At 59.2% G+C, this 23524-nt stretch overlaps 1 protein-coding gene across 1 annotated transcript; it reads right to left on the bottom strand.

Annotated features, from left to right (window-relative positions):
* Positions 1 to 8817: 8817 nt before the first annotated feature.
* On the bottom strand, positions 8818 to 22414 carry BOK (BCL2 family apoptosis regulator BOK). The gene is made up of 4 exons (XM_064383443.1): positions 22195 to 22414; positions 19889 to 20017; positions 11849 to 12012; positions 8818 to 10439 (listed from the first exon to the last, which is right to left on the bottom strand). The coding sequence occupies exons 1-4, from the start codon at positions 22412 to 22414 to the stop codon at positions 10314 to 10316; spliced, it is 639 nt and encodes a 212-aa protein (XP_064239513.1). The 3' UTR covers positions 8818 to 10313.
* Positions 22415 to 23524: the final 1110 nt, after the last annotated feature.

Here is a 23524-nt window from a genome sequence, read left to right as displayed (position 1 = left end):
CGAGGCCAAGGCAGGAGGATTATCTGAGGTCAGGAGTTCAAGACCAGCCTGGCTAACTTGATGAAATCCCGTCTCTACTAAAAATACAAAAAAGTAGCCTGGTGTGGTGGCATGTGCCTGTAATCCCAGCTACTCGGGAGGCTGAGGTAGGAGAATCCCCTGAACCCGGGAGGTGGAGGTCGCGGTGAGGGTAGGGTAGGTTGGGTCACCCTGAAGTACGTTCATAGTAGAAAGGCAGCATAAACAGTTCTTTCCTTTTAATGTTCAACTTTTGGAGTAAGAATGTCCTGGCATCCTCAGCGGTGCCCAGAGGACTGAGAGTTCCCCGTGCCACTGCGCTGACCCCTTCCCGCCCCGCGTTCCCCCTCGTCTCATGAACTTAATACTTTCACGTACACAGTCTGTCCTCAGTATCCGCAGGGGTGCGTCACAGCACCCACACGGATACCAAAATCAGATGCCCGAGGCCCTCGTGTAAATGGCGTGGGATTTGCCTGCAAGCTGCGCACGTCCTCACGGGACCGCAAGTCATCTCTAGGCTGCTGCCGATGCCTGATTCGGTGGAGGTGTGCTCTAAACAGCTGTGACGCCGTGTTTTTTGTGTGTTTTTTATTGTGGGCTTTGGGAGTATTTTTTTATACACAGTTGAATCCATGATTTTTTTTTTTTTTTGAGTCAGAGTTTCGCTCTTGTTACTCAGGCTGGAGTGCAATGGCGCGATCTCGGCTCACCGCAACCTCCGCCTCCTGGGTTCAGGCAATTCTCCTGCCTCAGCCTCCCGAGTAGCTGGGATTACAGGCACGCACCACCATGCCCAGCTAATTTTGTGTTTTTACTAGAGCCAAGTGCAGTGGCACACACCCATAATCCGAGCACTTTCTGAGGTGGGTGGATCACGTGAGGTCAGGAGTTCGAGCCTGGTCAACATAGTGAAACCCCATCTCTACTAAAAATACAAAAAATTAGCCAGGTGTGGTGGTGCATGCCTGTAATCCCAGCTACTCAGGAGGCTGAGGCAGGAGAATTGTTTGAACCCAGGAGATGGAGGTTGCAGTGAGCCCAGATCACACCACTGCATTCCAGCCTGGGCAATGGAGATTCTGTCTCAAAAAATATATATAGAGATCTCTATAATGTAACCTCACATGATTCAGAGAAAATAAACCATATGTTCTGCTTTATTTTCCCTGAACCATGTGAGGTTACATTATAGAGATCAGGACTCTTCACCCCTATTTTAGCATGGGAAATACACATTTTTTTTTTGAAAAATATGAATTCATACTGTTTTCCATTCAAATTGTAAGATCATAAGGGTTTTTAAATATTCTTTGATTTTACCTCTTAAGCTGGAAATCTTGTTTCATTCCAACATTAATATTATTTGCTTTATTCTACATATAAATACATATAATCATTTCAGAATAAGCCTGGGCAACACAGTAAAACCCCACCTCTAACAAAGAAAGTACTGTTAGCAATGACTACTGGTCAGTGTGTTTCCTGCGGGCCTTTTTAGACTTTCCCCTTTGAAGATACAAAGTTGAACTGTGATATAATTGGAATAATTACTCTGTGTGCTTCTGTCACCAACTTGATACACAGCCCGTTTCTTTTAATTCCTAGAAATTGTTATAATTTGTTTCGCGAATGCAAATCACTTTACAGGCTTTACTGTCAGAACTGTAAACCAGGCACATTTGCTGGACAGGCCTCAGGCGCGGCTGCCGGGAGCTGCAGTCAGCTCGCCGGGGTTGTTTCCAGTCTTTGGCTAATCACATGTCAGAGCCGGACCCAGTGCCTGCGCTGGGACTGCAGAATGCTCGTCTTAGAACGGCATTTCCACGTCCTTGTGGATTCTGGCCGTCATGTCGTCAGGATGCATTTCTGGGAGCGGGATTGCCCGTCGCAGGGAGGGGCTCATCTGGCTTATCTGGGTGTTGTCCCTGTCGCCAGGGGGCCAGGTGTTCCGCATCCCCACAGCATCCTAGGAAGTGCCTGCCCCCTCGACAGCCAAATCTGGTGTCAAATTTGGATTCGGGTCAGTCTAGCAGGTGAGAAATGGAGTCTTGGGTGGTTTCAGTTTGCATTTCTTTATTTTAAAATCATTTTCTTGATTTTCCAAGTTCATGGGCTCTTTTCAATAAGGTATATTAAGCCTAATAGGTCTCATTTTAATTTATAATTTTTGAGGTAAAATATACAAAAAACAACATTTTTATCAGTCCTATAGATGGTTGAAAAAAAATCACCATTTTAACCATCTTAAGTTGACGATGTAACAGCATTTAGTGTGTTCACATCGTACAACTGTCAGCTCTGTGCGCTTCCGAAGCTTCCACCGCCCTGGAAGGAGACCCCGCCCCCACTCAGTGCCACCCCCACCCTCCGTCCCTGACAGTCACTGCCCTGCTTCCCGGTCAAGTCACCGACACTTTTGAAAAGACTCTATGTTATGAAACGCTTTTTCCGGTATATGTTTTGTCTCTCATTGCTCCTGGGTTTTAAGTCGTGTTTAGGAAGCTTCTGCCCACTGCCCAGTGATGAAGGGACTCACTCCCTTGCTCCCAGCACTTTCGATCCGTTTGGAATTTGTCTTAATGTATGCTATGAAGTGCAGGTTCATTTTAGTCTTTTTCCAAGAGGTTAACATTTAGCATTTATTCACGGTCCCTCCTTTCCTCGCTGGCGTCGCACGCCCCCTTTTAGACTTCTGTCCTAGGCCCTAGGGCCTGTTCCTGGGTTTTCGTGGGGTCTGCCTGTCTGCATGGGTCCTGGTGCCATGTGGTTCCATTACAGAGGCCAGGAGATGGTTCAGCAGCAGAGGACGAGTCCCTTCCCATTCCTTTTTCAGGGTTTTCCGTGCTATTTTTACATTCTTGTGCACTTTCTCTCTCACATGAACTTTATAATTAGAAAACATTCTGGTGTTTAGAGCTGGGCACAGTGGCTCATGCCTATAATCCCAGCACTTTGGGAGGCCAAAGTGGGTGGATCACCTGAGGTCAGGAGTTCATAGACCAGCCTGACCAACATAGTCAAACCCTGTCTCTACTAAAAATACAAAAATCAGCTGGGCGTGGTGGTGCACGCCTGTAATCCCAGCTACTACAAAGGCTGCGGCAGGAGAATTGCTTAAACCCAGGAGGCAGAGTTTGCAGTGAGCCGAGATCACGCCATTGCACTCCAGCCTGGGCAACAAGAGCGAAACTCCATTTCAAAAAAAAAAAAGCATTCTGGTGTTTGTATGAGGATTACATTAAATTTATTTTATAAGGATTACATTACTTTTGTAGAATTGTCTTGCTCATGAGTATTTTCTTATCTTTCTTTTCTTTTCTTTGAGACGGAGTCTCCCTCTGTCACCCAGGCTGGAGTGCAGTGGTGTGATCTCGGCTCACTGCAACCTCCACCTCCTGGGTTCAAGCGACTCTCCTGCCTCAGCCTCCTGAGTAGCTGGGATTACAGGCACCTGCCACCATGCCCTACTAATTTTTGTACTTTTAGTACAGACAGCGTTTCACCGTGTTGGCCAGGCTGTCCCCAAACTCCCGACCTCAGGTGATCCACCTGCCTTGGCCTCCCAAAGTGCTGGGATTACGGGTGTGAACCACCGCGCCCAACCCTCTGTCTGAATTCGTTTTCTGTTGCTATGACTGAATACCAGTCATAAAGTTATAAAGTGGGTAAGTTATAAAGAAAAGAATTTTATTCCTGCAGTTCTGGAGGCAGGGAGTCCAAGGTAGGGCGTTGCCTCTGGTGAGGACCGTGTTGCTGGTGGGGACTGCGGTGTCGACTGGTGCCGGGCATCATGTGAGGGGCTCGTGAGAGACGGCAAAGCTGGCTGTTACATCCAGCCCCCTGGTGATGACTGCTCCACTCCGATAACCCATTGGTCCGTGAACGGATTAGTCTCATGACCCAGCCACCTCCTCAGAATCTCATCCCAACACTGCTGCACTGGAGTGCAGGTTTCCAGTGCGTGAACTTTTGGGGGATGCCTTCAAACTACGGTACTGAAGTCTACTTCGGTGTCTTTGTGGTGTATTTGAAGTTTTTCTCATCTAGGGTTTCACATTTCTTTTATGTGGAGGGATTTTTATCTTGTTGCTGTTAAAAATGGGTCATCTCTTCCATTCTGTCTTTTAACCAAAAGTCCACAAAGACCTGTGTGTGCTGCTTTAAATCCTGCTGTTTCTCCAGCTCTCTTAGTGTTTGTAACATCACTGTCTTGTGCTGGAAATATAACAAAGCATTTGATCCAGGAAGCATCTGACAGGAAGCCTGGGCAGGAGGGGCACCGTGAGCTGGCTTCGCTTTCCCCCTTCCTCTGCCCCTTCTCTCGCATCTGCTGTCCCCCAGGCAGGCGCCGCCAGACCACCCCAGGGTCCCTCTTCATGTTTCTTGAGGCTGCATTATGGGGCATGACAGGGGAAGGCAGGGTTTCAAAGGAGGCACTCGGGAGAGGGGTCCGGGAGGGGCAAGGAGAGGGTGGGGCGTGCGAGGGGCCTTGTCCTCCAGCTTTGCCAGAAGGCTGATGTGCCCTGTGGCCTGAGCTGGGTCAGACATGCTTTAAGAGGATGATGTCAGCCGGGCATGTTGGCTCACACCTGCAGTCCCAGCACTTCGGGAGGCCGAGGTGGGTGGATCCCTTGTGGTCAGAAGTTTGAGACCAGCCTGGCCAACATGATGAAACCCCATCTGTATAAAAAATGCAAGAACTAGCTGGGTGTGGTGGTGGGCACTTGTAATCCCAGCTACTCAGGAGGCTGAGGCACGAGAATCGCTTGAAGCCAGGAGGCAGACGTTGCAGTGAGCCAAGACCATGCCACTGCACTCCAGCCTGGGCGACAGAGCGAGGCCCTAAAAAGGGAAGAGCGTCCCTATATCAGAAAGCAGGAAGGTGGGGCCTGCCTGGGACCCCAGCCCTGCAGTGAGTCAGATGGACACAGAGGCCAAAGTGAAAGGAATGAAAATGGGCTGGACGGATGGGGGACTGAGGAGCGCCGGGACACAGGGCATCCTGGGAAATGTTCCTGGACGGATGGGGGACTGAGGAGCGCCGGGCCACAGGGCAGCCTGGGAAATGTTCCTGGACGGATGGGGGACTGAGGAGCGCCGGGCCACAGGGCATCCTGGGAAATGTTCCTGGACGGATGGGGGACTGAGGAGCGCCGGGCCACAGGGCATCCTGGGAAATGTTCCTGGACGGATGGGGGACTGAGGAGCGCCGGGCCACAGGGCATCCTGGGAAATGTTCCTGGACGGATGGGGGACTGAGGAGCGCCGGGCCACAGGGCATCCTGGGAAATGTTCCTGGACGGATGGGGGACTGAGGAGCGCCGGGCCACAGGGCATCCTGGGAAATGTTCCTGGACGGATGGGGGACTGAGGAGAGCCGGACCACAGGGCATCCTGGGAAATGTTCCTGGACGGATGGGGGACTGAGGAGCGCCCGGCCACAGGGCAGCCTGGGAAATGTTCCTGGACGGATGGAGGACTGAGGAGCGCCGGGCCACAGGGCAGCCTGGCAAATGTTCCTGGACGGATGGGGGACTGAGGAGAGCCGGACCACAGGGCATCCTGGGAAATGTTCCTGGACGGATGGAGGACTGAGGAGCGCCGGGCCACAGGGCAGCCTGGCAAATGTTCCTGGACGGATGGGGGACTGAGGAGCGCCGGGCCACAGGGCATCCTGGCAAATGTTCCTGGACGGATGGGGGACTGAGGAGCGCCGGGCCAAAGGGCATCCTGGCAAATGTTCCTGGACGGATGGGGGACTGAGGAGCGCCGGGCCACAGGGCATCCTGGCAAATGTTCCTGGACGGATGGGGGACTGAGGAGCGCCGGGCCACAGGGCATCCTGGCAAATGTTCCTGGACGGATGGGGGACTGAGGAGCGCCGGGCCAAAGGGCATCCTGGCAAATGTTCCTGGACGGATGGGGGACTGAGGAGCGCCGGGCCACAGGGCATCCTGGGAAATGTTCCTGGACGGATGGGGGACTGAGGAGCGCCGGGCCACAGGGCATCCTGGGAAATGTTCCTGGACGGATGGGGGACTGAGGAGCGCCGGGCCACAGGGCATCCTGGGAAATGTTCCTGGACGGATGGGGGACTGAGGAGCGCCGGGCCACAGGGCAGCCTGGGAAATGTTCCTGGACGGATGGGGGACTGAGGAGCGCCGGGCCACAGGGCATCCTGGGAAATGTTCCTGGACGGATGGGGGACTGAGGAGCGCCGGGCCACAGGGCAGCCTGGGAAATGTTCCTGGACGGATGGGGGACTGCGGAGCGCCGGGCCACAGGGCATCCTGGGAAATGTTCCTGGACGGATGGGGGACTGAGGAGCGCCGGGCCACAGGGCAGCCTGGGAAATGTTCCTGGACGGATGGGGGACTGAGGAGCGCCGGGCCACAGGGCATCCTGGGAAATGTTCCTGGACGGATGGGGGACTGAGGAGCGCCGGGCCACAGGGCATCCTGGCAAATGTTCCTGGACGGATGGGGGACTGAGGAGCGCCGGGCCAAAGGGCATCCTGGCAAATGTTCCTGGACGGATGGGGGACTGAGGAGCGCCGGGCCACAGGGCATCCTGGGAAATGTTCCTGGACGGATTGGGGACTGAGGAGCGCCGGGCCACAGGGCATCCTGGGAAATGTTCCTGGACGGATGGGGGACTGAGGAGCGCCGGGCCACAGGGCATCCTGGGAAATGTTCCTGGACGGATGGGGGACTGAGGAGCGCCGGGCCACAGGGCATCCTGGCAAATGTTCCTGGACGGATGGGGGACTGAGGCGCGCCGGGCCACAGGGCATCCTGGCAAATGTTCCTGGACGGATGGGGGACTGAGGCGCGCCGGGCCACAGGGCATCCTGGCAAATGTTCCTGGACGGATGGGAGACTGAGGAGCGCCGGGCCACAGGGCATCCTGGGAAATGTTCCTGGACGGATGGGGGACTGAGGAGCGCCGGGCCACAGGGCATCCTGGCAAATGTTCCTGGAAGGATGGGGGACTGAGGAGCGCCGGGCCACAGGGCATCCTGGGAAATGTTCCTGGACGGATGGGAGACTGAGGAGCGCCGGGCCACAGGGCAGCCTGGGAAATGTTCCTGGACGGATGGGGGACTGAGGAGCGCCGGGCCACAGGGCAGCCTGGGAAATGTTCCTGGACGGATGGGGGACTGAGGAGCGCCGGGCCACAGGGCATCCTGGGAAATGTTCCTGGACGGATGGGGGACTGAGGAGCGCCGGGCCACAGGGCATCCTGGCAAATGTTCCTGGACGGATGGGGGACTGAGGAGCGCCGGGCCACAGGGCATCCTGGGAAATGTTCCTGGACGGATGGGGGACTGAGGAGCGCCGGGCCACAGGGCATCCTGGCAGATGTTCCTGGACGGATGGGGGACTGAGGAGCGCCGGGCCACAGGGCAGCCTGGCAGATGTTCCTGGACGGATGGGGGACTGAGGAGCGCCGGGCCACAGGGCAGCCTGGGAAATGTTCCTGGACGGATGGGGGACTGAGGAGCGCCGGGCCACAGGGCATCCTGGGAAATGTTCCTGGACGGATGGGGGACTGAGGAGCGCCGGGCCACAGGGCATCCTGGCAGATGTTCCTGGACGGATGGGGGACTGAGGAGCGCCGGGCCACAGGGCATCCTGGCAAATGTTCCTGGACGGATGGGGGACTGAGGAGCGCCGGGCCACAGGGCATCCTGGGAAATGTTCCTGGACGGATTGGGGACTGAGGAGCGCCGGGCCACAGGGCATCCTGGGAAATGTTCCTGGACGGATGGGGGACTGAGGAGCGCCGGGCCACAGGGCAGCCTGGGAAATGTTCCTGGACAGATGGGGGACTGAGGAGCGCCGGGCCACAGGGCATCCTGGGAAATGTTCCTGGACAGATAGAGGACTGAGGCGCGCCAGGCTGCAGGGCACCCTGGCATGTTCCCAAGGGTAGGGGAGCTCTGGTGTGTCACACAGTAACAGAAGATAGCCTCCATCAGGGGGGTTGTGGGCGGCTCGTGGAGATTTTAGAAACATCTCACATTTCATGTTTTGTTCTATCAGGTTCAGCCACCCGTGTCGTGTCCACAGTAAGGTCTATACAAGGTCTCACGGGAAACAGGGTGGTCCATCAGGCCTGCCCTCAAGGGGCCAAAGCTGAGGGACACAGGTCACAGCCGTGGGCCTTCCCACATGGCTCCCTGGCCACGGCACTGCAGCACCGAAGAGCCACCGCTGGAGAGGCCAACGAGCCTGCAGCAGACCTGAACCAGAGTTCCTGGGCACGGCCAGCGCAGCCCGTCCGGAGCCTCCTTGCTGAGGGTCAGGGAAGGCTTGGGGTGCTGGCATTAGGGCTGGGTCCTGAGGGATGATGAGGAAGAGAAGTAGAGGAAGAGGAGGGGGTAAAGGCTGTAGGGGGGAGGAGGAGGGGGTGGAGGGCTGCAGGGGGGAGGAGGGGGGTAAAGGCTGCAGGGGGAGGAGGACGGTGGGGGGTTGCAGGGGAGAGGAGGAGGAGGGTGGGGGCTGCAGGGGGGAGGAGGCGGAGGGTGGGGGCTGCAGGGGGGGTAGGAGGGGGTAAAGGCTGTAGGGGAGGAGGAGAGGGAGGAAGGCTGAAGGTGGGGAAGAGAGCCCCAGCTTCCCAAAGTGCTAGGATTACAGGCAGCAGCCACCACACCTGGGTTTTTTTTTTTTTTGAGACAGTCTCACTGTTACCCAGGCTGGAGTACAGTGGCACAATCACAGCTAAATGCAGCCTCAACTTCTCAGATTCAAGCAATCCTCCCACCTCAGCCTCCAGAGTAACTGGACCCACAGGTGCAGTCCATCATGCTAGACTAATTTTATTTTTGTAGAGATAGGATCTTGTTAGGTTGCCCAGGCTGGTCTTGAACTCCTGGCTTCAAGCCCTCATCCTGCCTCCCAAAGTGCTGGGGTTACAGGTGTGAGATACTGTACCTGGCCCCATTATACTCTAGTTTGACCACCCGGAACCCTGTCTCCTGTAAGTAACACGGAGCATCCAGTGGTGACACTGCGTATCTCTATGGCCACATCACCCCACGGACTGGTGTTTTACTACTTGACATCGGCATTCGTGCCGTTAAGTCTACTTGGGATCAAGAACCAATTCCAAGAACGCTCCCATCGCCACCCTCTCACCCCTCTCCCAGCAAACCCTCCACATCTTTCACTATTTTGTAGGGAGAGGCTATTTATCACAGGCAGGGTGACTTTAAAATGAGACAACTGATTGGAGAAGTTTATTACCACCCCTGCCCTCCGGTGGGACCTGAATGCCATGAGTCTGGGGCTGGCTTTCTGCAGGGGCCTGTTGTCCTGGCACGTGGCCCACCCCAGCAGGAAGCCTGGCATGGAGGGCTCTGGTGGGCAGTGTGTGCAGGGCAGGCCTCCCCCGAAGGACGGCCTCACGTCCAGCCCGTGCTCCCTCCCGAGCGCTGAGCTCTGGTGCGGGACGGGCTGGCTTGGGGCTCCAGGAAAGATGCCTCACGTGTGCCCAGAAACGCAGGCGTCAAGGGAAGGCTGCCTGTGTGTGGCTTGGGCTTCCAAGTGCACCCTGGGGCTAGCGTCCCGGGCATAACAGGCACATCCCAAATGACTGTATAAGGATGGGCACAGATGGCAGGCGGGGTCACTCTCAGCCTTCACTGACATGAACCTGGACTGGGATCAGACTCATGCAGCGTTCCTTCCGGCCACAGGTTCCACATCCAGTGGTCAGGTGTGCTGGCCTGGAGCCTGCTGGCCCCGGTCCCCACCACACAAGGACCCTGGCACAGGTGGGGGACATACTCTTCCTCCAGAAATGGATTAAGCAACCAGCATGCAAGCCTTACACTGAGTCCCCATGGCTCTTCCAGCTTTGGCCAGGCCACAGTCACCTTCAGATTGAATGTGTGGGGCCCCTGAGGACTCATGTCCTGAGATGGCCCCTCTTCTTGGGATGGGATCCCGGGCATCAGGTGAGAGCATGGTATTCCCAGCCCCTTGATTGGGGGCCTGGGAGTTGACCCTGACTTCCTGGACCCGGAAAGAAAAGGGAAGACACAGAGGTCCCAGGAAAAGGGGCAGAAGTAGGGAGGGTCACAGGCTGCCCGAACGCCCAGCTCCCAGGCTCAGGAAAGCCCCTCCCTGCTCACCCCTTCCGGAGGGCTTGGCTCTGTGAAGGAACAGGGCTTGCAGGGGGTCTCCAAGGGTTAGAGTGCTCCAGGCTCAGGTGGGGAGGAGGGAGATGATGTGTTCGGTGCTGAGGGCCTCCTGCGTCAGGCCCAGGTGAGCTCCCAGGTGGGCAGCTCATCTCTCTGGCAGGAGCACGAAGAAGGCAGCCTTCAGGAAGCGGCCGAAGCTGCACAGTGCGGCGAGCAGCCAGTGGGAGCGGAGGCCGGGGTCGGTGCTGACCACACACTTGAGGACATCAGTCTGGGAGGGAAGAGGGGGACTGTGAGAGCAGAGCCAGCAACGCTGGACCCCCCCGCCACCACCGCCGGACCCCCCCCTCCCCCGCCACCGCCGGACCCCCAGCACCGTGCACCAGAACATCAGCCAACTGCTTGAGGGAATGCAGGAGACTGTTAGGAAAGGAGGTCTGCGGCCTGGACTGAAGGCTCTGGCACAGGACCAGACCCTACGCCGTGCACGTTCAGACAGCGTGAAGGGCCAGGAGGTACCCCAGGTGAGGACAGGGCAGCCAGGCCGGGCGGAGGGCAGGAGAGAGGCCTGCGTGGCCCTCGCTGGGACTCCAGACATCCTAGACCAGGGTGCCAGCTCCTCTCAGCCACCTGCCTGCTGCCCCCCCAGGGGCTACAAGTACCCCCACATCCTCCTGTTGGGCCTTGGAGCCTGGGCTGCCAGGAAGGGGCAAACCCAGCTTCATTCAGACTCTGCCTGGAACAGGAGCAGGGCCTGCGCTTCCAGAAGCCCAAGGAGTCCCTGGACTCGGAAGCTCCTTCTGGGTGAGTAAATGAATAACTCCAATTCTCTTACTCCCTTCACTTCCTGATAATAAATGAACTCTTTTCCTCGCAGCCCGGACCTACGTCCTTGGCGTTGCTCACGGTGTCCTCGTCCGCTGGGCACACAGTGCCCCATGCCAGGCTCCACAGGAGGAAGGCAGGAGGGGACGGAAATCTTGGGGTCTCTGTGCTGAGGGATGCCTGTGTGTGTCATCCTGGGACAGGGCCCTCCCCCATCCCCAATTCAGCCTTCAGAGGAGACCACAGCCCCAGCAGACCACCTGACTTCAACCTCACAGGATGCTGAGCCAAAGGCCCCAGCAGAGGGGTCTGAGCCCTGTCACCCCGGCCACTGATGCACACGCCCGCCCCAACACCCGCTGTACGGGAGCGAACACTGGACTCCTGGCAGGGGAGCTGCTGTCCACACCCAGGCCCCAGCAGCACCTGCAGTCTGGGCGGGGCAGGGCAGGAAATTGGGAGCATGGAGACAGGAAGGGTTTGGCTCCGACACCAACCCGGGCCTTGCTTTTCCCACTGGGGTGGGCAGGGGCTGCGGGGCAGCAGGTCTTTAGCACAGGGGTAGGTTCAGGGTAAGTCAGTGCTCGATCTGGGCAGAGAAGAGAGCCCAGAGCCTGCCTGAGGGTCTCAGCCCTTGCCCCACCCCCTGCCTTGCCCATCTACCCCAGCAGTGTCCAGGTGCCCACCCGCCCTCCCCGTGCCCCACACCCTCACACCCCAACTCTCTCCTGCCCCCACAGGCGCTCAGTGCTCACCCATCTGCCCTCCCTCCCCATGCCCCACAGCCCCGCACCCTCGCACCCCCGCACCCCCGCAACCCCACTCCCTCCCGCCCCCGCAGGCGCTCATGCTCACCCATCCACCGCGCCTCCGCAGCCAGGTGGCCAGGGTCTTGCGTACAAACTCTCCCAGGCAGTCGACAAGGGCGTGGACCATGGCAGGCTGGGCCTGCCTCACGCAGTCCACGGCCAGCCCTGCGGCCACCGCGTACAGGGACACCACCTTGCCCCACGTGATGCCTGGAGGGAGAGAGATGGTCAAGACCAGGACTCGAATCCTGCCCATGGGAGCACAGGAAGGGGCTGGGGCCCTCTGAGCTGCTGTCCTGCTTACCGTCCAGCAAATGACCACGGACCGTCCCAAGGGGGGACCCGTCCCCGACAGGACACCAGCCAGCTGGCCACCTTGCCCACCTTCTCAGCCTCCACTGCATACCTGCCCAGCCCAGGATGACCCTGCCCAGCCCACGTCTGTGGAGGAGGCCACAGGGACACGGCGGCAGGCAGGGAGGGACAACGGGGCGGGGTGGGGGGACTGAGGCAGCAGCTGGATGGAGTTAGGGTTAGGACAGCACCCTGGGCTGCCTGTTCCCGCATAAATGTCCTGGCGTCCGCATTTTCCACATACAGAAGCTGAGGCCTGCGGAGAAAGCACCTTCCCCAGACCCCTAGTAGCCTGCTGAGGCTGAAGGCAGATGGAGCAGCCTTAAAAGAACGGTGATGAGCACGGGCGAGAACACCTGCAAATCACAGGCCAGGACGACGCCTCAATACAGAAAGACGTTATACAACCGTGAGAGAAAAGAGAGGCTTTCAAAAGAACTATAAGCACAGAACTTGAACAGCTGATTCGCAAAAGAAAAATTACAAATAAGAGACATGAGAAGATGTTTACCTTCATCAATAACCAAAGAAAGACAAATTAAAACAAGATGCAATCTGTCGCATTAAAAGCTCTGAAACGGCAGTGTGAGGATTCAGGCAACCGCACAGCCTTGTAAACCTTGGTGGGAAGCCCAGCGGCGGGGGACTGAGCCCGAGGACACCGCATATGCGAAGGTTCACACTGCTCTCCAATCTCCAGTCCACCCTCCCAGAGCAGCCATCCTGGATCTTTTCGGAAAACATAAATCGGCTCAAATAAATACTTAGTTACAGACGTTCACAGCAGCCAATTCACAAATGCCAAAAGGTGAGAAGAATCCAAGCGTCCTTGAGTGGATAAATGGACACACATGTGGAGGATGCTACCCAGCCACAGAAGGCAGGTGGGGCGCGGTGGCTCACGCCTGTCCTAGCACTTTGAGAGGCTGAGGCAGATGGATCACGAGGTCAGGAGTTCGAGACCAGCCTAGCCAACATAGTGAAACTCCGTCTCCACTAAAAAAAAAAAAAAAAAAAAAAAATTAGCCGGGCGTAGTGGCAGGCGCCTGTAATCCCAGCTACTTGGGAGGCTGAAGCAGGAGAATCGCTTGAACCCAGGAGGCGGAGGTTGCAGTGAGCCGAGATTGTGCCATTGCACTCCAGCCTGGGTGACAAGAATGAAACTCCAACTCAAAAAAAAAGGCATGGCGCTCTAAGGCAGGCTGTGGCAAGGATGGGCCTCAAAGACACACGCCGGGTGGAGGCTGCCAGGCACAAGAAGCCATACAGAGCATGAGTCCGTGGATACAAAACGTCCAGGGCAGTCAGGCCAGAGCCGGGACACAGGCTCACGGCTGGCAGTGGGCGGGGGGGGCGTGACAGCCATGGACCTCCTGGGACTAGAAGCTCGTGGCTGCAACACGCTGTGAACGTGGCAGATGCCGCTGAATTGCACACTTCTAAGTGGTTCATTATGTCACCTGAATTTCACATCAATTAAAAGAAATGGGGAAAAAACACCAATCAGACCATGTCAGTCCCCTGCGTAAAGCTCTTGTACTGTTGTTACTTCCACGTCTTTTAAAGTAAACCCAAGTCTGAATTCCCAGCTGAGCTGGCCCTGGCGGACTCCAGCCCTTTTCCTGCCACCGCGGCCTCAGGTGCCCGTGTCATTGGTAGGCACCTCCCCGCCGCATGGGACTGTTCCAGGTTCCCTCCTCCAAGGGCAGGGCCTCGTGGGGAGTGGAGCCTGATGTCAGGACCGCGTGTGGTTTGTGTGGCGTGCAGAACAACTCTCTTCCTGACGTATCTGGTTCCATCAGAGCACAGTAGTTCTGTGCCCAGCGCAGTGGCTCACCCCTGCAATCCCAGCACCTCAGGAGGCTGAGGCAGGTGGATCACCTGGGTCAGGAGTTCAAGCCCAGCCTGGCCAACATGGCAAAACCTCGTCTCTGCTAAAAATACAAAAATTAGCCAGGCACGGTGGCAGACACCTGTAATCCTAGCACTTCAGGAGGCTGAGGCAGGTGGATTACCTGGGTCAGGAGTTCAAGACCAGCCTGGCCAATATGGCAAAACATCGTCTCTGCTAAAAATACAAAAATCAGCCAGGCACGGTGGCAGACACCTGTAATCCCAGCTACTCAGGAAGCTGAAGGAGAATCACTTGAACCTGGGGGGCGGGGCGGAGGTTGCAGTGAGCCAAGATCGTGCCACTTGATTCCAGCCTGGGTGAAAGAGTGAAACTAAAAAAAAACAAAAACCATAGTGCGTTCCAAGTGATGGCCACATTCCAACTCCAGAGGGTGGACGGAAAAGAGAGGCAGGCAAGAGCCGGGAGGCACCAGCCTGCTGTCCACCGTATCCCTGGAGCTCTTCTGTGTCTTTTTAACTAATATAATTCCATTACCATGAAATCATCTTTTACAAGTGGGATATTTTTAGCATATTCACAGAGTTGTGCAACCATCACCTCTATCTAATTCTAGAACATTTTCATCATCCCAAAAGAAGCCCCAGACCCATCAGCAGCCACTCCCGTTACCCCCGGCAGCTCCTGGCAGCCACTAATCTTTGTCTCTGCAGAGTTACCTACCCTGAGTATTTCACTGACGCAGCGTGTTCATTCTGCGTCTGGCGTGTTTCACCGAGCACCGCTCCACGGTTCATCCACAGCGTGGCATCATCAGTGTTTCTTCCCGTTAGTGGCTGAATGACGTTCCTCACTCTGGACACACTGCATTTTGTCTATCCATTTATCAGCCTTTAGCCAATAACCTTCGGCTATTAGACCGAATGCTGCTATGAACACTGAGGCACAGTTTTTTGTGTGGATTTAAGTGTTCACATCCCTTGAGAGCACACCTGCGGGTAGATTTGCTGGGTCACATGGTAACCCCATGTTTACCTGTCTGAGGAACTACCGGGCTGCTTCTTCCAAAGCAGGTGCACCATCTAACATTCCCACCAGCAGAGTACAAGCGTTCTGGCTCCTCCATGTCCTCAAGAACACCTGTGGTCACCTGACTTTTTCTTTTTTTTGAGACGGACTTTTGCTCTGTCGCCCAGGCTAGAGTGCAGTGGCACGTTCTCAGCTCACTGCTACCTCTGCCTCCCGGATTCAAGTGATTCTCCTGCCTCAGCCTCCCAAGTGGCTGGGATTACAGGTGCCCACCATTGCACCCAGCTAATTTTTGTATTTTTAGTAGAGACAGGATTTCACCATCTTGGCCAGGCTGGTCTCAAACTCCTGACCTCATAATCCACCCGCCTCAGCCTCCCAAAGTGCTAGGATTACAGATGTAAGCCACCACGCCTGGCCTCTATTCTGATTCTTTGCCCATCTTTTAATTGGGTTGTTAGTCTTGATTTGTAAGAGTTCTTTACGTATTTTCTCTGTATTATTTTTCTTTTATTATTTTTTTTACTTTTTTTTTTTTTTAGAGGGAGTCTTGCTTTGTCACCCAGGCTGGAGTGCAGTGGCACGATCTTGGCTCACTGCAACTTCCACCTCCTGGGTTCAAGTGATTCTCCTGCCTCAGCCTCCCAAGTAACTGGGATTACATGCATGCACCACCACACCCAGCTGTTTTTTAATATTTTTGGTAGAGACAGGGTTACACCAGGTTGGCCAGGCTGGTCTCAAACTCCTGACCTCAAGTGATCTGCCTGCCTTGGCCTCCCAAAGTGCTGGGATTACAGGCATGAGCCACTGTGCCTGGCCATTTTAATTTATCTTATAGTAAAACTATAACAAAATAAATATATATTGTACATATGTAATTATAGAAAATACAATTAGAATTCAAAGAAAAAAATAAAAACTGCCAACTTCTAAATGGGGAGAAATGATGAGTTTTACCACTTTGGAAATGAGTTTTTTGAAAGCCCTGGGCGGGAACTTTCAAGCCCTAAATGAAAATAGCCAGAAACGCCATCGGTTGGCCTCTGCCTTCGTGGGAGGCTCCTGGGGCTGGAGACCTGGAGACCCCTGAGCCCCGCCCTGCAGCCCTCACACTGCTCCCGTCACTAAGCCAAAGCCCCAGACCCAGGGAGGGGCAGGTGGTACTGCAGGCCCGCAGCGGAGGGCTGGGCAGGGCCACACCCTCGGGGGCGCCCGCTGAGACGGGCGGCTGGCGTGGGAGGGGCCTCCGGCGGGGAGGCAGGACAGTAGAGCACGTGGAGGCTGGAGGCTCGCCCTGGAGGCAAAAGGGCCCAAGATGAGGTGGACCGGGATGGACAAAGGGTGAAGAGGGCCGGGGGGGCAGCTGCCAGCAGGCCTGAGGGGCACAGTCTGGGAGCCAGTGAGCGCAGAAGGGGGCAGCCCTGCCCTCCGTCCCTAGTCAGGCAGCTCTGAGATTCAGAGAGGTTAAGAAACCCACGGCAGGTCACTCAGTTCTGGGGCCTCAGCCTAGCAGCAGGTGCAGTGTGGACGCTGCCACAGGGGCGGAGCCGGGCCTTCGCGGGACAAGCCTGCGGTGCTGGGTGGGTGGGGGATGCTGACTGCAGGGGAGTGGACTCCGGCTTTACAGTGAAAAACACAAGATTTTTTTTTTTTTTGAGACAGAGTTGCCTAGGCTGGAGTGCAATCTCGGCTCACTGCAACCTCCGCCTCCCAGGTTCAAGTGATTCTCCTGCCTCGGCCTCCCCAGTCACTGGGATTACAGGTGCGTGCCACCACACCTCACTAATTTTTTGTATGTTTAGTACAGACAGGGTTTCACTATGCTGGCCAGGCTGCTCTCAAACTCCTGACCCCAGGTGATCCACCCGCCTCAGCCTCCCGATGTGCTGGGATCACAGGCAGGAACCGTCATGCCCGGCTCGAAAACCACAAGATTTAAACGGAACTCCACACACACCCTGGGCTGCCTGGCCAGTGACTCCTACCCTGTCCCCCGTCAGCTGTGTGCCCGCTCAGCCCTGCCATCGCCTTCCTCCTCAGCCCTCCCCGGCCCCCCAGACGCCCGCCCAGAACCAGAGCCTTCCTAGGCACCGCCCCCACCTCAGGCCAGGCCCTGCTCAGGCAAGGCCAGGCAGGCAGGGCCTCCTGGCCCCATCCTCTCTCCCTGCTGAACGGGGAGGCCCACCTCCCAGGGCCTGCCCCGCTCTGGGCAGACTGCTGCATTCTCACAAATGACTGTTCCTTTTAAAGCCAGCCTGTGGCTCGTAAACCCAGCGGCCCTGAGACAGACACCCGGGTGGCCACCCACGCACCGGCGTCGGCCAAGGGAAGGCCGAGGGTGGTCATCAGCCCAGGATGCCTTCTGCTCCTGGCTTGCTTCCTGGGCCCCACCCACTCCTCCTCCAGGCGCCTGCCCCGTCACCCTGCGGGCGGGAGGGGCGGGCACCAGCTCACCAGCTCCTGCCGCTGTCCTCCCGCCCCCACTGTGCCATGGACCCTGCCCACTCCCCATATGCACCCGCAGCCCACCCAGGTCTGCCCCATGACACGCCTCAGCCTGGCTGCCTCCAGCAAAGCCCACTGCCACGTGGAGGCCTAGGAGCCAAACTGCCAAAGAGGGTTCATTTACGCTCTCAGAGGAGCGAGGGAGCAGCGACAGAGTCCAGGCTCTGAGGCCACCCCAGGAGCATCACGCAGGGAGTCCCGCCTGCACCCAGCTCGGCACCGCCTCCTGACCCCCACACCACAGCGCGCGGTCACTGTTCCTCCCCTTGTGTGGTCCGGGGCGCTCCAGTACGTGCTGCGACAGCCAGACAAGCCCCGGGGCAGGACTGGACCCCCCCGGACGCCCATCCTAGGACTCGGCCTTCCCGCTCCAGCAGCCGAGGCGTCCCAGCCACAGTAACTTCTGCCCGGGGAGGTCAGCACTGACAAATGGCACTGGAGAGGCCCATGGCCCCCGCTCCCCTGGCCTCCAGCCAAGGGTGTCAGCCCCACTCTGTCCCTGGGCCTCTGGCCGGCCCACCAGGGGTCAGAGGAGAAGCCGGGGAGAGGAGGGGTCACCCACAAGGGTGGGGTCTGTGGGAGCCAGGTGCAGTGGCCCTTGGATGAGTGGAGGCCCTGAGGCCATCTGAAGGCCCCTGGCTCTGAGGGTCCCCAGGGGGTGGGATGCATCTCCTGCAGCAAGCGTGTGGCTTCCCCTGGCACCTCTGCCCGCAGCCCAGCTCCTGCTGCTGTCGGGACTGCCCTGCAGACGAGGCAGCTGAGGCCACAGAGGTGACAGCAGCCGTGGTCACACAGCTGATTGGCCACAGATCCAGACTAGCTCCCAGATGAGGGCTTGGGAGGCCTCCCTGCTGCCAGGGGTCTTCCAAAAAGCCAGCCCGGGTGAACAGCATTCCCCTCCTGCAAGCTTCAGGGAATCCTGCTGGCCCCAGGGTCACTGCCCGGAGCTGTGCCCAGCACCCAGCAGCACTTGGAAAACACCTGAGGGCCGTGCCGATCAGGGAGGCGCGCCACCCTCCCCAACAGCAGTGCTCAGTGCCCGCCACACACCAGGTGGGCTTGGGGTGCCGGATGGGACTCAGGGTCACAGAGCGTCAAAGGCAGGGAGCCGAGGTCTGCAGGGCCAGACCTGATGATGTGGGGCAAGGAGACAGAAGCCACACTGAGCAAAGCCAGCCGGGGCCCCTGGACAAGCAGACAGAAGCCACACTGGGCAAAGCCAGCCGGGGTCCCTGGACAAGCAGACAGAAGCCACACTGGGCAAAGCCAGTCGGGGCCCCTGGACAAGCAGACAGAAGCCACACTGGGCAAAGCCAGCCGGGATCCCTGGACAAGCGGACAGAAGCCACACTGGGCAAAGCCAGCCAGGGCCGCTGGACAAGCGGACAGAAGCCACACTGGCAAAGCCAGCCGGGGCCGCTGGACAAGCAGACAGAAGCCACACTGGGCAAAGCCAGCCGGGGCCCCTGGACAAGCAGACAGAAGCCACACTGGGCAAAGCCAGCCGGGGCCGCTGGACAAGCAGACAGAAGCCACACTGGGCAAAGCCAGCCGGGGCCGCTGGACAAGCAGACAGTGGGGCACCGAGCAGGGGAGACAAGCCCTGAGCCTCCTGTGGGCCTGGAAGCAGGTGGGCAGCCGGATCAACAGGAGCAGGGAGGCAGAACCGGGTTTTTGCCTCTCCGGGCAGAGATGGAGGTGCCCAGGAGGGTCACGGGTGAGGCGGGCACAGTCAGGTGGGATGTGCTGCTGTTCTCCGGACATCCCCAAGAGCCAGTCTTCCTGGACCTCCTGCCCCCCTGCTGTCCCTTCCCTGGATGCTGGGGCCCTGAGGCTTGCCTCTGACCAGCAGAATCTGGCAGATGACCCGTGACTTTTGAGGGTACATCCTAACAGCCCGGCAGCGTCCACTTGGGAGCTGTCTGGGAAGCTTGCTCCTGGACACTCCTTGGGACGCAGCACTGTGCTGTGAGAAGCCCAGGCGCCCCTTGGGGGCCACTGCAGGAACCCAGGCAGCCCCAGGACGTGCCACCCAGCAGGCCTGCAGGTCATGCAGCCCTACTGATGCTGGACACAACTACAACTCTCAAGAAGCCTGTGCCAGCTGCCTAGCGTGCCCGCCAGCCCACAGAACCACAAGAGACCCTGAATGCTGTGGTTTGAGTCCTGAAGTTCTGCGCTGGTTGCTGGGCAGTTCCAGACCTCTACAGCAGCGAGATGGCACCGGTGAGCACTGGGCAGTGCCAGGATGGGCAGGGGCCGGCTCGTGGGGTCCCTGTGAGCCTGAGCCGCAGACCCCAGATCCCTCCCTGAGGTCCCAGGGGATGGGCAGCCTGGGCATACCTGCAGAGAAGATGTGGCCGGCCACGGCCAGGAACGCGTCGGTCACCACGGGCTCAGACTGTAGGGAGATGTGCAGCTGGCGCGCCACGTTGCGGTAGACGCTGGGCCGGATCATCTCCAGCTCGTCCCCTGCGTGGGCGCAAGAGCAGGTGAGAGGCGGCCCATGCCCCAGCTCCCTGGGACACAGCTGGCTTGGGGCATACCCTGGACCTGACCCCATCTGGCCGTCCTGCTCCTCATTCAACCTGTCTGATTTCCACCCCGACTTGACCCCATCTGAACTCCCTTAAGCACCCCCCACCTTGGCCCCCAGGGACCAGGAGACCAAGGAAGTGCTGAGGGTGACCCCAGTCCTGCCCCTCTGAGGAGCCAGCCCTAGGCTGAGCCGGCCAAGCCGGTGGGGCGGGAATCCGGTGAGAGCGTAGGCTGTGCCTGCTGGTGACTCACGGCCCAGAGCAGGAGGGACCAGGCAGGCGGCCAGAGCCCAGCCTGGGGAGGGGCTGGGCAGAGAGAGCATGGGGGTGAGGGCAGGGGGAAGCCCGAGCGCCTGGCTCAGGGACCACTCAGGTGTGGAGGCTGAGCCGCTGTCCTGGGCCACCTACAATGCCACACTCCCACCCGGGCTCCTGCTGCCAAGGGGACGTGCCTGGAGGTGGCACTGCGTCAGCCCTGCCCTGGTGGCCGAGGATAGCCACCTAAGGGCCACCGCGCCCGGGTGCTGCCTGTAGGGCCCTTGGCAGCAGCAGTGCACAGGCACGGGGCAGATGATGCCAGGAATGCCACAGGACCCTGGGATCAGGAGTCCCAGCCCGGCCAGCAATCCAGCCAAAAGGACCATCCCGGCTGATAAGCGCACCCTCATCCCTTGAGCCAGCTGCTCTGCATCTCATTAATTAAGATATGGAACCAAAGCAGAGCCCAGGAGAGGGGCGGGCTCTGGGGGAGAGGGGGGCAGGCCGGGGGCGGGGGGGCGGTGGTGACATGGAAATTCCCAGGTCTGGCCCAGCGGCTCCTGAACACAGACCTCCCGGGCTGCTGCAGGCTGGCCCCAGACTGAAGGTGGGGACACAGCCCAGGCTTCTTCCTGACTGCGCTGCCCGAGGGCAGGGAGGCAGCACTGGCCTCGAGGGACTGACTGAGCAGCTGTGAGGGCAGACTCCAGTAGGAGCTGTGTCCCTCTGGGGCCCCCTTGGCCATCTGGGACTTCCGGCCATTCCAGGGGTCTGGAATCATCTCAGAAGGCCTCTGAAAGGATCCCCTGGGGTCATTTTCAGAGCCCAGCTGGAGACAGCAGCAGGCAGGCGGTCTCAGAGTCCCACCAACCCCCTCACTCCCACCCAGAGACCTCTCCCTTCTTCCCGTCTCAGCTGGGACTCCATCTCCTCCTGGGGCTCTGTGCTGGCCCCCATGGATTCTGTCCACCCCACACACGCTCCTGGAGAAGCCAGGTCTACTCAGCTTTGCTCTCCCGGCCCAGCCCACCACACATGGAGAGGGGCCACCCAGAGCCCATGCCAACATCAGCCCAAGAGGAGGCAGTGTGTCCCTCACACGGTCGTGCGCTCCGACCTTGACCCGCTGCCTGGAGAGCCACGGATTCAGTTTCACCTCTGCTGTCACCTCCCCTTCCAGGGCTGGGCCACAAGGGCCCCATGTGCCCTCTCTGGGAACCTAATAAACATTCATGGGCGACAGCCGGGGAGGGGACACAGCAGGGCTGGTCCCACCCTCTACGGTCCAGGCCTTGGAGAAGGTGGGGCAGCCAGTGGGCTGTGTGTGACCTCAGAACCGAGCACCCCCGTTAGTCTTCACAGCACCACTAAATACTAGGGTTTCGGCTGCCCAGCCCGGTGCGCCCAGTTTCCAGTGAGGGGGCCTCGGAGGCCACGGAATCCAGAGGGCAGAGGGCGGGATCTCGGCCAGTAACGGCAAGGATCTGTTTTCCAAAATAAACATGGAGACACGTGCTCACACAGGGTTCTATGCCCAGCTGAGAACAAGGGTCACTGTGGAAGCTCAGCCACTAACAGATTATCCTTTCTGGAGCCTGCCATTGTTTATGGCCAGTATGTCTGAAATGCGGGCTGAGCAGGCAGCCGGTGGGGGGCCTGCGGTGTGGGAGGCCGGAGAGGGCGGATGGGGAGCTCCCGCCTGGGTGGGCCTGTCCCGAATGCCTGGCCGTCCCATGCAGGGGGTGGGCGCCCCTGGGCCAACCCCTCCCGCCGCCCCCGTCTCGGCCTCGGAGGAGGCTGGCCCGGCGCGGGAGGAGGCGCGGCTGGGGGTCCCGCCGGGGCGCACGCACTCACCCAGGCGCAGCAGCACGGCGCACACCTCGGCCAGGCGCCCCGGGACCGGCGCGGCGCGCTCGGGCGCGCTCCAGGAGAGGCCGGCGCGCAGCAGCCGCGCGTGCACGTACTCCCGGCCCAGCGCCTTGGCCTGGGCCACCAGCTCCTTGTCGGTGGGCGAGCGGTCAAAGGCGTCCATGATCTCGGCGGCGAAGACGGAGGAGCGGCGCAGCACCTCCATGGCGGCGACGCGGGCGGGGGGCGCCGCACCTGCGGGGCACGAGCGCTCAGCCCGGCGGAGGGGAGCGGGGGGGAGGCTGCGGGGCGCGGGGCGCGGGGCTGGGCGGGGACCTCGGGAAGGGCCGCAGCGGCGCCGGGTCCGCGCTCGTGTTCTGTGCCCCGAGTCTTTAGACACCCAGCGCCACGTTCTTTGAGGACCCGACTGCGGCCTGAGATCCCCGCGGCCGCGGGGCCGCCCTCGAAGGCGAGTGCGTGGGCGGCGGGGCGGAGGGCGCAGCTCGTCCCCACGCGACTCTCGGACCCGCCCGCCTCCGCCGCTCGCGGTCCCGCGCGTGTCCCCCGCCTCGCCGTCCCCGGGGCACCCGGGCACGGACGCCACGCCCGCCGCGCTCACCTCTCCCGCCGCATGGCGCGGGCGCCGGGGTGGAGTTCTGGCTTCAGGAGCTGCTCGCCGCCGCCGCCGACCTCGGCCCTTCCATTCAGACCCGCGAGGACGCGCGCCCCGTCCACGCCCGAGCCGGGAGCGCGAGGTCCTCCGCGCTTCCCGCGCTCTCCGGGGGCTCCGGCCGCGGCGTCGGGGGCCTGGGCGGTGAGGGGGGCGCCGCGCGAGTGCGGGCCGGGAGAGGCTCGGCCTTCTAAGGGAAAGGGGCTTGCCCTGCAGAGGGAAAGGCAGCCCCGGGGGCGGAGTCGCGAGGCGCGGCCCGAGCTTCCCCGACCGCCTCCCGGCTTAAGGAGGCCCGAGCGAGTTCCCTGGACGCGCCCGGAGGAGGCGACCGGGCCGGAGCTCCCCGCGAGCGGAGCACCTGGGACCTGGGCCCGCCCCAGCCGCCTGCGTGCTCGCCGGGTCCATCTGAAAATCGGGCCGCCTGCCTTTGTAGACGTTCTTTCCATAGTCTGGATGCGCGCGCCCTTTGTGCTGTGGGTGGATTCCTGGATTCGCATTTATTGACGATATTGCAGATACCTTCCTCGGTTCTGTGGTTTACTTTTCATGAACAGGAGTTACCCTTAGTGATGTCCCATTTGTCAGTATCGTCTTTATGGTTAGTACCTTTCTGTTGGGATATTTTCCTGTGTTTTCTTTTAGAAGCTGTTTCAGGGCTCGTATTGA

Source organism: Aotus nancymaae, unplaced genomic scaffold, assembly GCF_030222135.1.
Source record: "Aotus nancymaae isolate 86718 unplaced genomic scaffold, 86718_ANA_hifiasm-v0.15.2.pri h1tg000031l, whole genome shotgun sequence".
Classification (NCBI taxonomy): Eukaryota; Metazoa; Chordata; class Mammalia; order Primates; family Aotidae; genus Aotus; species Aotus nancymaae.
The sequence above is the reverse complement of the archived record's forward strand: the minus strand, read 5'-3'. Positions and strand labels throughout refer to the sequence as shown.